Source organism: Ochotona curzoniae, unplaced genomic scaffold, assembly GCF_017591425.1.
Source record: "Ochotona curzoniae isolate NIBS_2020 unplaced genomic scaffold, NIBS_Ocur_1.0 scaffold_4701, whole genome shotgun sequence".
NCBI lineage: Eukaryota > Metazoa > Chordata > Mammalia > Lagomorpha > Ochotonidae > Ochotona > Ochotona curzoniae.
In genome coordinates this window covers 2,938,384-2,951,310 of record NW_024467122.1, presented here as the reverse complement: position 1 = coordinate 2,951,310, position 12,927 = coordinate 2,938,384, and the positions used below count along the sequence as shown (strand labels likewise).

The following is a 12,927-nucleotide window of genomic DNA, read 5'->3' as shown; positions in this document are numbered from 1 at the left end:
GGGGTAAGTCCTGTCTGGAAGCTGCAGTCAGAGGCCAGAACTGGTTAGTCCACTGTGGCACACGGATGTCTTCGCTGCCAGCCTAAACAGCCACCCCACGAACACTGCTGGACTATATCCCAGCCACAAGCACCCAACCCTGTTGACTTTCTTACAGCTAGTGCCTTATGGCTTGAAACCAACTGCAAAGACACTATAAACCAGGGTTTGCAGAAAGGCTGGTGCAGGGAGGAGCAGGAACCATTTCCGCTACTTGGGAGCTGACTGGAGATGAGGCTGACAAACTTCGCTACACCAGCGTGCTTTAGGCAAGCCCATTCACACAGGGCAGCACTGGCAGTACTCCACAGAGCTCTGTCCTCTTCCTCTGCCCAGGTGGCAGGCCAAAAACAAGGAGACCATTTCTGAGCACAAAACTGCTTTCTCTAAGTCAATTCAGGCTGTCTTAACCAAACAGTGCTGACTTGGGGCTCAAATAGCAGATTTTTCCCCTACAACACCAGAGGCTACAAGACCAAGATGAAGGTGCTGGTCGACTGAGCTCACGGTGCAGGTTCACGGCTTGCAGGTGATCACCTTCTTGTCCTGTAAGGGACAATTCATCTCTTGGATCAGGATTTCATGCTTATGACCTCAGTTGGTCTTAACCTCTGAAAGGCTGCCCCTCTAGGGTGGTCACATGTGGGATGACAGCTTCAACACGTGGAATTTTAGGGATGGGGAAGACACCATTTAGCCCATAGCAACAAGTCTTTGTTGCTCACCGCCCAGACATACAAAGGCATGTACAGAAGCCAGTATGGCTGCCAAGCTGCCATGACAGGATGCCAGCCCAAGACAAAGTGATCATTTGTACCTAATGAAATAATGTCATTTCAATATCAGAAAAGGAGAGAGGTCACATAAAGAAGCCTCAAGGCTTTCACATACTTGGAGGGCAGAGGACCTGGGCTGTAGGGCCCAGGAGGTAGGGCCCAGTGCTGTGGTACAGTGGGCTAAGCTGACCTTTGTTCACACCTGAACAAGTCCCAGCTGCTCTGCGTTTGCTCCAGCTTCCTGCTAACAGACCAGGGAAGACAACAAGTGATGACCCAAGTGCTCAGTCCCTGCCTCCTGCATGAGAAATCCATATGCATTTTCTGGCTGCTGGCTTCAGCTTGCTGCAGCCCTGGCTGCTGTGATCCCTTGGGGAGTGGGCCAGCAGACAGAAGTGCTCTCTGTGTCTCACTCTGTCCCTCTGCCTTTCAAACAAGCAAGCCAATGTCTGTCCAAGGGAATGCTGACTGCGTTGGCTAGGCAGGCCAATCTAGGCTTGGCACTCCAGGTAAGTGTGTGTCAGGTTCACACTTGCAGTTCAGTGCTCCCAGGACATGGATCTGAGCCAATGGCCTTTGGCAAGAACCTGTCCTCTGCCTCCTTGCTGTGATTCACCTGCACAGCCTTCTCAGGAAGGCTGACTTTCACAGGAAATGCCCTTACAACCCTTTCAAGCAACGCTAGGTCCTGACATAATGATTTTTCCTGGGAAGTTGATAAAGACGATGTGGCTGACAAAGCAACAATGAAAGGTGAATGAGCCGTTTTACACCAGTAGGGACAGAACAGCCCACACAGGTCTTGTCCATGCAGCAACAGGCACTTGGAGTTTAGTCTCATGACCATTTGGCTCTCCCGACTTGGCCCGGAGAGCCTGGAGGCCAATGGATCACAGTCACAGAACACGGAGCAAGGGGACTTGCTCAGTCTCATACTCCCAACCTCCCCTTTCCACCTTGTGTCCCTGCTGGGTCCATCTTCTAAGCCATCTGAACACCCTGCTGTGAGCGTGAAGGCAGGGTGATGGTAACTGCAGAATTGGGAAGAGCTCCCCAGAAGGCTTCTCTTGGGCCTTGACTCATGAGAACTTCTATCCAAGAAGACTGCTGTGGCTGAGGGAGGAGAGGGGTCAGTGACAAGGGCACTGAGTACACAAACAAGGGCGAGTCTAGATCTGCAGCTTGGCATTACCATGAAATGGCAGTGGATTTGGAAGGACACTCCAGGGAGACAGTGAATCGGGTCAGGACAGGTTTCTCATCGTCTCCATGTCTGTGTGCTCCCCCTGTGCAGGGACTCCGTGTGTGGGCCTGCAGGCTCTCCCTGTCGTCAGAACCTCACCTTCCTTCTGTATTTGCCATCACCCCCTGGATTTCTCCCTTTGCCTCCAACCCCATTTTCCCATACCTCATTTTGCTAACACGGGCAGGACTGGGTGCTGTCTCCTGGCTTCCGGCTTAGCTTGACCCCAAAACCAATACAAGGGGGGTGAGACGAACCCCCAAGTAGCCCCTCAGACCACAGACATATCTTGCTTCATCTCTGGAAAGCTACAGGACAAAGGACACTAAAGGACCTGGCAAACATCCGACTGTCCCTGTCACATGCCAGGCTCGTCCTGCACCAACCCTCTCTCGCCGTTTCTTCCTCCATTCCGTGACTGCGACAGAAAGCTGTCAGCCATCACAGACAAGTCAGATCCAGAACAGAGCGACCAATGTCAAAGCTCTCAGGTGACATAAACTTAGCATGACTTTCACCCTCGTACAAAAGGATAGAAGTAAGTTCAGACTTAAAATTGGCAGCACACACTTGCTGAAATCTACAGCTGTTTAATCTTACTCCAGTTCAAATTACATAAAAGGAGATTTCATTTAGGGTTCCATTTTAAAATGCCAATTTTTTTTTAAAATGCCAATTCTAAAAATTATTTCTTCTACAGGCTGACAGAAACCAAGACAGGCAGACAGAAAGTGTTCCATGCTGCTGGCTCACTCCTCAGATGTCTGCAATCCCAAGCTGCGTGCAGGGTTGGAACAGGGAGACACTACCTCACTTGGGATCTCCCATGAATGTGACAGGAGCCCGAGTATTTCAGCAGTCACAGTTGCATTAGCAGGGAGTTCCAGGGCTGGGAATTGAACTCTCATACTTCAATATGGGACACAAGTGTCTTAATAAGCAACTAAACCACCCGACCAAATGTCTTCTGCAGAAATGGGAAAGAATTCCCAACGGAAACACTAACAGGAACTCTCAACCTGAACGCCCCCAAGCTATCAATGATCTTTCTTTAATTGTACAAATATTGGTTGAGCACATGTTCTGTGCCAGGCATGGAGTCAGGCCCTTATTTAAACAAGACTAATTGGACATAGCTCCCAGCAAGGCCCACCTTCTAAATTAATACAACTTAGCAGAGGAGATAAGGGAGTGTATTTTCTCCGAATTATCAGGTAGTGGGAGAGCTCGATCCAAAATGAGCAGGAGCAGGGCGACATCAGCTGCGGAGGAGAATGGGGCACAGAGCGGAGAGGGCCGAGAGCCCCAGGCCAGTCCACGGAGAACGGCACTCGAGGAAGGAGAGGCTCCACAGGCAAGAAGCTCAGCCTCTCTTCTCCCTCCCAGTTACGCTTCAGCAGCATATTGATGAGGTTCCTTAGCCAAATCAAAGTATGAAGCAAATCCTTTATTTTATAATCGAGAGATCATCTTTCCAGAACAGAGGTTTCATAAACAGTGACCAAATTGAAAGAGGAAGTGCAAGGATCGACAGCCTGTTCCCGACAAGCTGAGACTCTGGACTTCCCGCACCTGTCTTGAAGCAAACAGCAACCGCCACCCGCCTGCCACCTGCCATCCCTGCCGGCGGCTCCACCTTAGCCCACCTCAGACACGGTCACTGGGCTCCCCAGCCAGTGCTCGCTGCATTTCCTCACCCAGATTATGTACTGGCCATGGCAGCAGCACGGACACCTCCCCTGTCACAACACACCTTGCCTCACTGTCCACACTGCTCACACGTCCAGCCAGGTCAGCTCTCACGTCTGACACCAGGGCATTGCATGACTGCTTCCTAACATGGCTTAGCGTGACCTGCGCTCTTTCCTTTCTTAAGATTTTTTACTGGAAAGTATCAAAGAAAAATGAAAAATAATTTCGCTCTGTCATTCAGTGGTATCATCCCACAATGAAAAATAATACACCTTATTTGAACTTTTAGTGGAAATGCACACTTAAAATTTATAAATGATAAACATCAAATTTCCATGACAGCATTTCAGATTTATAAAGACGAACAAGAAACAGTTGGGTAAATTCACTTACTAGGTGTTCAAACTCAGTGATGAGTCCAAAAAAATACAACACAAGCTCAAACATTATCACTTGTCACTTGGACAAGTGACACAAACAATAGGCTTTAACACCAAACAAAAATTCTAGATAATTCTAATCCAGAACACACAAAATTCCCCTTCTTCAACTGCAAAACCTATGTCAGCGTCATTAATAATGGAGTTAAAAAAAATCAGATGACAGAGAAAATTCATTTTATTTTGGTGACTATATTGAAATTAAATTCCACCTAGAAATAAAGGATTCGACTCACAATTTTCTTTGTGTAATCAACCTCACTGATACACTGCTAAAGTCTCTTTAAAATCACGAAACCAATACAAATGTGTTGTGTTTAATTCTTAGCTGTTAGAGAACACACAGGAAGCTGCACACGCAAGCGCGCACACACACACACACACACACACACACACACACACACGAGATGAGTCCAAACTCCGCCATACTCAAAGATAAGCGTGCATGTGTATCTTCCTCAGCGGCACTAATACAATTTGCCTAGAGGGATGTCTAGTCCATGCTGTGGAAGGAGAGAGATGTTTAAAAAAAACTAAAATGTATGCTCTTAGTTTCTTTCTCAGGAGACGAAGGAAAGTCATCTGCTGGGGCTCAGCAGAGAGGCCCAGGAACACCCTAACGCCGACAGGAACACTCAACACAGCCAACCTCACAGTCAGAGCCTTGCAGTGACCCTCCTGTCCAGGCAAAGCCCAGAACTCACTCCTAGGCAAATGGAATGCCCTTGGGGACAAAGACGACAGGGGACAGGGCAATGCCCAGGGCCACTCACCTCCAGCTCTTCTGGCTCATCCCGGCCCAGGGACATCTTCTGGGCTTCGCCAGCTCCCTGGCTGGGCACAGACCGCCGAGCAGCGGGGGAGGCGTGGAATTCTTCCGAGTCGGTGTCCGCCCCGTACAGCTGGCTACTCTCCTCCTGGCTCCACTCCAGTTCTTCCTCTGACTGCTTCAGGGAGCTGCTGCTGCTCTTCGGCAGCAGCCCCGCAGTGGACAGACTGTTGGGCACCGAGGTGTAGGATGACTGGGGCCCAGAGTAAGGCCGCCCTGTGGGGACCAAGGCCTCAGCCTCCAGGAGGTCAGGCACTGATAGGCTGAGCCGTCGGTCCAGGTGGTTCCTTGCCCTCAAGCCTAGAGGTTTGTTCGGGTTCTTTTTCATCTTCTTCTTGCCCAGGTTGAGTAGCAAGGGCCTTGTCCGCTGTTTAAAGGAGCCCCAGACGGAGGGTTTATCCAGATCCATGGCAGCATGAAGTTCAAACGAGTCAGTTGTGCAAATGGTGTGCTGCTACAGAAAGCAGCCACAGTACCTGCAAGAGAGAGCAGGTGGAAGAGGGCGTGAGCCTGCTGGGTGACATCCGGGCATATGCAGAAACCAGACGCGAAAAGTTCTGCTGAGCAGCCAAGATTGCAATGCTTGCTCCATGCTGTCTACAAATAGTGGGAAACACCACTAAGACTTTTATCAAAGCAGTTTAAGAAACAGGGGAGCCACACATCAGGTGGTCAAGTGGAAGCAAGAAGATGACTTTCTTATTCAAGACGGCAGTAGACATTTGCTGAGCTGAGCAGCAGTGCCAACTCAGCAGTAGGGGGAGGCACAGGCAGTGAGCCCCTTTCCTTATGCAAACCAAGGTAGGCAAGCAGGCTCTGTACACGTGTCAATGCAAACCGGTGGACAAGACTGTGTCTGCTGTGCCTCCGCCACCGAGACCCCCAAGGAGACAGAAACACTGCTAGGTCAAAGAATGTGGCTGTGCTTGAATAAAACATTACGGAACAGGCAGCTAACTGTAGTTCACACACCCTGCTATGGACACCTTCCTTTCAACAACTAAACGTGGTTACCCTGTGTGTGCTCTTCCAGAACCTTCTTCCAATCAATGGAGTCTGTTCTTGGACTGTGAAACTCCACAACTGGGAGTGAAAAATCACCCTTCTTTTTAAAAAATGCAGCAACAAAAACAAACAAAACAAAACAAAATGTGTTCATTTCAGAGAGGACTTCCTCTGGTCTCCTTACCGTTAGTCTGACTAGAGAAACAAACAATTGTGAGAGTAGTTCCCTTTCCCCAGCAGAGCCCATGGGACTGTCATGACAGACTTCTTAAAAAAAAAGCTGCAGAAGTTCAGCCAGAGTGGGAGAGAAAAATCTCTCAGTAACAGCCAGATGTGATAAAAACGCTTAAGCACATAATTTCAGAACATGCTAAATGCATGGTGAGAAAATGAAGTGACTGAAGGCCTGACCAGTTGGACTCCACAGAGAATATACCAAAGCAAATGTGGAGGAGGAATGCTTCTCAACACACAGCAGAGCATCGTCAGATCTGTCACCCAGCTTGTCCCGGTTTTCTGTATTTAGGAATAAATGGCCAAAAGCTTTGACCAAAGCCTTTTCCAAAATGAAGCATTTTTGTGATCCGCCCCACCCCAAATCCTTCTAGAACTATCTTTGGTGGAATAGTCTCCTCGCCAAGGTGCAAAGCAGAAACCAGCCGCAAACATCTACTGGAGGTCCGGACGTGTCTAGAGCGCTTCCCCACCGACCACAGGAAAGTGTCCCCAGCGTGTCAGCACAGGGGCTGAGAGCTTGGACCCAAAAGCCTGGTCACGGGTCAAAGTTCTGTTCTGTAGGTTCTAATGAGGAAAGTGGAGGAGAACGCTCATCCCTAAGCCCCAACCTTCCTACCCATTCAGTGGGGATAATCACCAATTATAGCCAAAATGTAGAGTGACGCAATAAGACGCTCCGCCAAGGAAGGCTCCCCAGCGGGACTGCCACCGTCCTAACTCCTTCATCCACTTACTTAGCAGCTCTCCATTTCATCAGTTCTCCCACCTCACAGATGAGTTTAACCTTCAGCACCTCACAGGCTGTGAACACTGAGTTCACACAGACAAGGTGCTCAGCAAGGTGCATACACAGTGCTTGGCACAGAGGCCATTTACTTAAAGCTTGCAGTCCTGATGTGGTTTTTGTCAGACGAAGGGCCCTATTTCCTGGCTGGCTGTCAGCTGAGAGCAGATTCCACCTTTTGGGGAACTCCAGCATTCCCAGGATGCAAAGCCTCATCCCCCTTATGAAAGCCACACACAGGAAGAGAGGTGCTCTCGTCCCCGTAGCTCCAGGATCCACCACTGTGCCGCCCCTTCTGCTCTGGAGAGCTGCTGTGATTACATCTATAGCAAGACCTTCAGGTTTAATCTCATCTGCAGATCGGTCTCCCCTCTGGGACACGGAAGGTGACAGTCACCTAGTGGCCGAGTTCCAAGGTTTGGATGCAGGCACCTGGGAACAATGCAGGGAGGGTGTTGTGCTTGCGACCATCCAGCTCTCCTCTCTCCTTTGCAGGCCCTCTTACGGGGCTGAATTTCCATAAACAATGTTTAATGCTTGGTTTCAACCACAAATCATACTGGAAATAAAGACAATCATCTATAGCACACACCATCCTCTCCGGTTCTGAACCCACTTCTGTGCCACATGCAACTGTCCAAGGAATTCCCTTCACTGGACTCTTTACATCAGGACCCTTGGCTCTGTCTGGAAACTTCTATTTAAAGATTTAGCATTTGTTTTTTATTGGAAAGTCAGTTATATAGAGAGGATGATGGAGAGGAAGATCATTCTGTCAGATGATTCATTCCTCAAGTGACCACAACAACCAGAGCTGTACCAAACCGAAACCAGGAGCCCAGAGCCTCTTCTGGGTCTCCCACGTGAGTACAGGGTTCCGAGGCTTTGGGTCATCCTCGACTGCTTTCCCAGGCCACAACCAGGGAGCTGGACAGGATTAGAACCAGTGCCCACATGGGATCCTGGTGTGTGCATGGCAAGGGTTTTAGCCACTAGGCTACTGCACCAGGTCCAAAACTTTGTTTCTGAGGGATATTTTGGCTGGACACTGGTTTCTGCATACCTGAAGACTTTGAGAATGGTTTCCTGTTTCCTTTTGACTTCCATGAATTCTGATGAGAAAGCTGTCCATTGGCTCACTCTCCTCTTGAAGACAAGCTTCAACCACTTCACCATGCATTTGTTTCATGATTGTGTTCAGCAAAAGACTGGGGCACATTGATTCCAGTGTATTCTAATGATTCCAATGTAAAAACCAAAACTTTAAATCATGTGTTGAAAATGAATCCTGTCCACCAATCTCCCATGCATTTAAACAATTACAGACGGGCTAATGGGCAGCTAGGGTCGGGTCCTTGTTGGAATGAGGAAAGGGCAGAAGTGTCTCGGTATAAGTGTACAAAATACTTGCTTCTGCCCACAAGGGACTAACACAAGTACCTTCCCGACTGTTCTGAGTTCTTGGCTTATCAGGAGAACGAAAACAAGTTACAAGTCATCCCTTTCAGATGCTTTTTGTTTCATCCTGAGCAAGCTTGACAGGATGACAATTCTGGCCTTCTGGCAGACTTTGTCCCTACCCTCTTGTGGCCTGCTAGCTGTTCTGCACGCCAGGACTGTGCTTCGAAGCCGTCCACCTTTTCCTCTGGTCTCCCCTCCCTGCCCCTTCTCCATATCCTGCCACAGTGGGAGATCTCTATCTTTAATATCTTTAATAAATTCTGCTTTGCTCTTTGAAATTGCCGCATTTCATGTGAGACAAGAATCAAGGCCACCTTTGTCTTCCGTGTTGAAATTCCCAATAACAGTAGTACATAAACATGGGTACAAACTGTAATCACATGAGCAGAAAAATGAGCCTAGAAAAATGCTACTGTTCAAGATGTGGGGATCGCTACACATTGCCGGACTGTGACCTCTGATGCCCAAGAATGCTACCTCTCCAACACGCAGCGTCTGCAGAGTAAAACTTAGATAAATCTAAGAAAGGTGCAAAAAATTTCACTTCATTGCCAGATGATTTTTATTGCAAAGGAAATTTGAACATATGTGCTAATTTTTTACGATGACACAAATCTGTACTTTATTCTAATATCCGTGACCGTAAGCTCGAACATGACCTGTGCTTTTCCAGTTCTAGCAGGCACAGAAGAACCTCTCACATAAAAGATGCCTACATCACCCTTCGGTTCTCATGAGCAAGGATAAGCATCCTGCCCCTCCACCACCACCACACAACAGGCAGGACAAAGTTCTTACAGGAAACAGCCCGCAGCCCAGGAGTCTAATGGAAGCTTCATTTATTACAGTTTTAAACCAGACATCCTCCCCAGCTGGCAGCAGCAACTGGCCAGATGGAAAAGAAGAGCAAGCCTTTTAAGTGCCACCCTCTGAGTTTCAGACTGAGCCCCGACCGCAGGCCTCTCTGGACATGAACCGCAAAGAGGAAAGAGCGCCTCAGAATGACGGCAACGAATTATTGCAGAACCATTTCAGAGTTCTTCAGGAACTGACTCAAAGTGTGCTCCTCAGAATTCTTTTGCATAAATGTGATGAAAATTAGGCTTACTTTCAGAACCGAGTAGCAGGCCAGAATGTAGTAGTCAGAATGCGTAGTTACTGGAGTAACATTTTAGGTAGCCTTCAAGATACTTTTTTCTCTAATAGTAGAAATTTCACGCCGTGTTTAAATAGAAAACCACAAGTCAACCTGAAGATTTGGTAGATGTCCACCTTGTAATAGACAAAGCAAAGGTGTTACCATGCTACAGATCGCCGACACTGGGACGGGTAGGAATCCTGGCACCTGAACACATTAGTTCACGTGCAAAGCCAAGGCAGGTCCCTGCCCACTAGCTGCCGGAGTGTGCCCTTAGCGGAAAGACATCCAGCAAGATCAGTTCCACATAATCCACACTTTCTCTTCTTTAAAAACAATTGTTTTTTTTTTTTCCTCCTAAAACATAGCCTCCCATTTGTAATACCATTGGGGGTGTCACCTCATTTACTGGACATACTATTTGAAATTATACTACAATGACAAGGCTGGAACCATCCAAGGGACCTGAGCGCAGTTCCCAACACCCTACATGTGTTCTTGAATGGGAGCCAAGCATCATTAGACAAATTGTGCCATTCTTCCCTTCTCAATACCACAGCCCGTCTTCCTTAGTCTCATAAAAATCCCACCCATAAGATCCAAGTATTGCCTACCTCTTTCTCAGTCATTTTTATTTACATTTATTTACATTTATTTGAAAAGTAGGGTGACGGAAGAAAAGGGGGGTATGAAAGATCTTCCATCCCCTGGATCACTCCCCAGCTGCTCACAACAGCCAGGTCAGGACCTGGAACTACATGCTGGTCTGCCCCGTGAGTGTCGGGGCTTCACATACAGCATGCCCTGTGTTTGGGGTAATTGAAGGAGAGAAAGGAGACAGGATGGCTAAGACATTCAGGGACGTGTACTTTACTGTAACTCAAACCTCTGATTGGACATGTACAGTTACTCTCCTGCTCTGAAAGGACTGGAACGACTTCAACAAGTTTATAATGACTTAAGTGACCAAGTTAGCCCTCCAATCATGGAAAGAACCAACAGTAACATGCGGGAAAGCCTCATGAGCAGGTCTGAGTCCGCCAACCTTTGAAATCCTTCTTGCAAGAGAAACCCTAAGATGCATGCATCCAAGAACTTGGATTTAGGAAGATTGCGTTCGATGCACCTGCGCACTGTGGCTAAACCATACACACAAAATATTTAGCCTCTGTTCAACAGCCACTATCCTGAGGCCTAGAATCACAATGTAAGCTAAATAAGTAGTGTCTGTGTGGCCAGGGCCCAGTCAAAGCCTCAAGAGAGACTGGAAGGCAATATTTCATGCACGTCTGTGCTGTGATGGAACTAAGCAACCCTCATGTGACTGCAATGAGAGGGCCCTCTTAAGTAGCTTCACTCACCCCAGCCAACTTCCTCCACTCCGCCCTTGGCTGACTCCACTTTGTGTCCTATTCATGTAGCAAGCCACACCTGTAGGACGAAGGCTGGTGGCAGAAGAGTCCTCAAGGAGGTAGGACCATCCCGCAGGCCAAATCATTTGAACCAGCCCTGCCAAGGCAACTGCAGGTACACTCAAACTTGAGTAAATCTATAGCAGGCCAATTTTTAAGTTAATGTTGTATGATCCATGAATGGCATTATAAATATACAAACGGCCCTTGGCAGGAAATAAGGTTCCCCACGCCAACAGAGAATCAGCACATTCGAGACTCACTGACACATTAGAAATACTAGACGGAATTTCAAAGCTTTAAAACACAGAGGATCAAATGGATCTGATTTTGAAAAAAAAATTCTAAATTCTTTAAATTACTCCTAGGGAATAACATAAACCATAATTTTAGAAAAAAAAAAAAGGAAAAAGAAAACCTCACTACAGCAGCAAGGCTTTTATAATCTTGAGCAAGACGGGCAGCTCAACACAAATACTGAGACTGCCAGGTCTGCAGAAGGGGTGGAAAGGAAATGAGACATGAAACAGTTACTTAGGGGGTCAGCACAGTGGCAGACCAAGCCGATGCTCTGCCCTGTGGTGCTGGCATCCCACGTGGGCTCTGGTTTGTGTCCAGGCTGCTCCACTTCCTATCCAGCTTTCTGCTTATGGCCTGTGAAAGCTGAAGAGGACTGAGAGTGTGGGAAACCGGCAGAAGCCCATTTGCCTAACGCTGCTAATAGTGGGCATGCAATTACTTTGAAAATTAATCTGAGAGCATTTGTTAGCTTCATTATATTATCTCCCTAGCCATAAAGATTACCTGCTGTAATCCTTCAGAACAGATGGTGTTTTAAAGCAACTTGAAGTCTACAGAGCTCTTGCAGCACAGTGTTCCCTTGTACTTCCTCTTCTTCCTCGACAATTTGCTCCATTATTTACATATTGCATTAGTGCGGTATATCTGTTCTAACCAGAATCAATATTGATACATCACTAACACCCACAGCTTAGGTCATGGTTGTCTAGCTCTGTGGGTATCCAGCATTAGAGGATCATAAAGAGTAGTTTCACTGCCCTAGAGCCTCCTGGCTCTACCATGCATCCCTCCTTCCTGACTCTAGGACTCCAAAGGTCTTTATCATGGTTGCTGCAGTTTGCTTTACTGTTTCTTTGTTGCCTTTTCTGAAATGATTCAGGGTTAGATTCCAATGCTACTCAAACTTGTTAGGCTAGCTTCTTTCACTTAGAATTACACATTTAGGGGGCCCGGCACAGTGGTTAAGGTCCTCGCCTTGCATGCCCAGGATCCCATATGGGCACCGGTTCTATCCTGGCAGCCCCGCTTCCCTTCAAGCTCCCTGCCTGTGGCCCGGGAAGGCAGTCAAGGACGGCCCAAAGCTTTGGGACCCTGCACCCGCGTGGGAGACCTGGAAGAGGTTCCTGGCTTTGGATCGGCATGGCATCGGCCGTTGTGCTCACTTGGGGAATGAATCATCGGATGGAAGATCTTCCTCTCTGTATCTCCTCTCTGTATATCCGCCTTTCCAATAAAAAAATAATAAAAATAAGTCTTTAAAAGGGATCCTCCCTGTCTCTCCCTGCCCTTCTCTCCCAAGATGCACGGAGAAAGACATATCAGACATGCCTACATCTGACATTTTACTTCCTAAATGTCTGCAACAGCTGACAAATGGACTAGACTGAAGCCTGGAACAAATATCCCAAACAAGGTCTCTCATATGTGAACTTCTAGAATCATCTAGCACTGCTGTCCAGAAGGTGCCTCAGTAGGAACCCAGCACCTTGACAAGAGCTCTGGGTGTCCCAGCCCAGCACCTCGGCATGAGTTCTGGGTTTCCAAACCTCAACACTCCTTGCAAGTTGACA

General features: G+C 47.8%; 1 protein-coding gene across 3 annotated transcripts in view; it reads right to left on the bottom strand.

Annotated features, from left to right (window-relative positions):
• Nucleotides 1-12,927, bottom strand: part of MCTP2 (multiple C2 and transmembrane domain containing 2) — a 196,885-nt gene that overhangs the window by 148,684 nt on the left and 35,274 nt on the right. For all 3 annotated transcript variants that reach the window (XM_040969072.1, XM_040969070.1, XM_040969071.1), the window contains exon 2: nt 4,964-5,495. In XM_040969072.1, coding sequence (XP_040825006.1) covers nt 4,964-5,428 — 465 coding nt within the window. In that variant the 5' untranslated portion in view covers nt 5,429-5,495. The remainder of the gene's footprint in view (nt 1-4,963; nt 5,496-12,927) is intronic.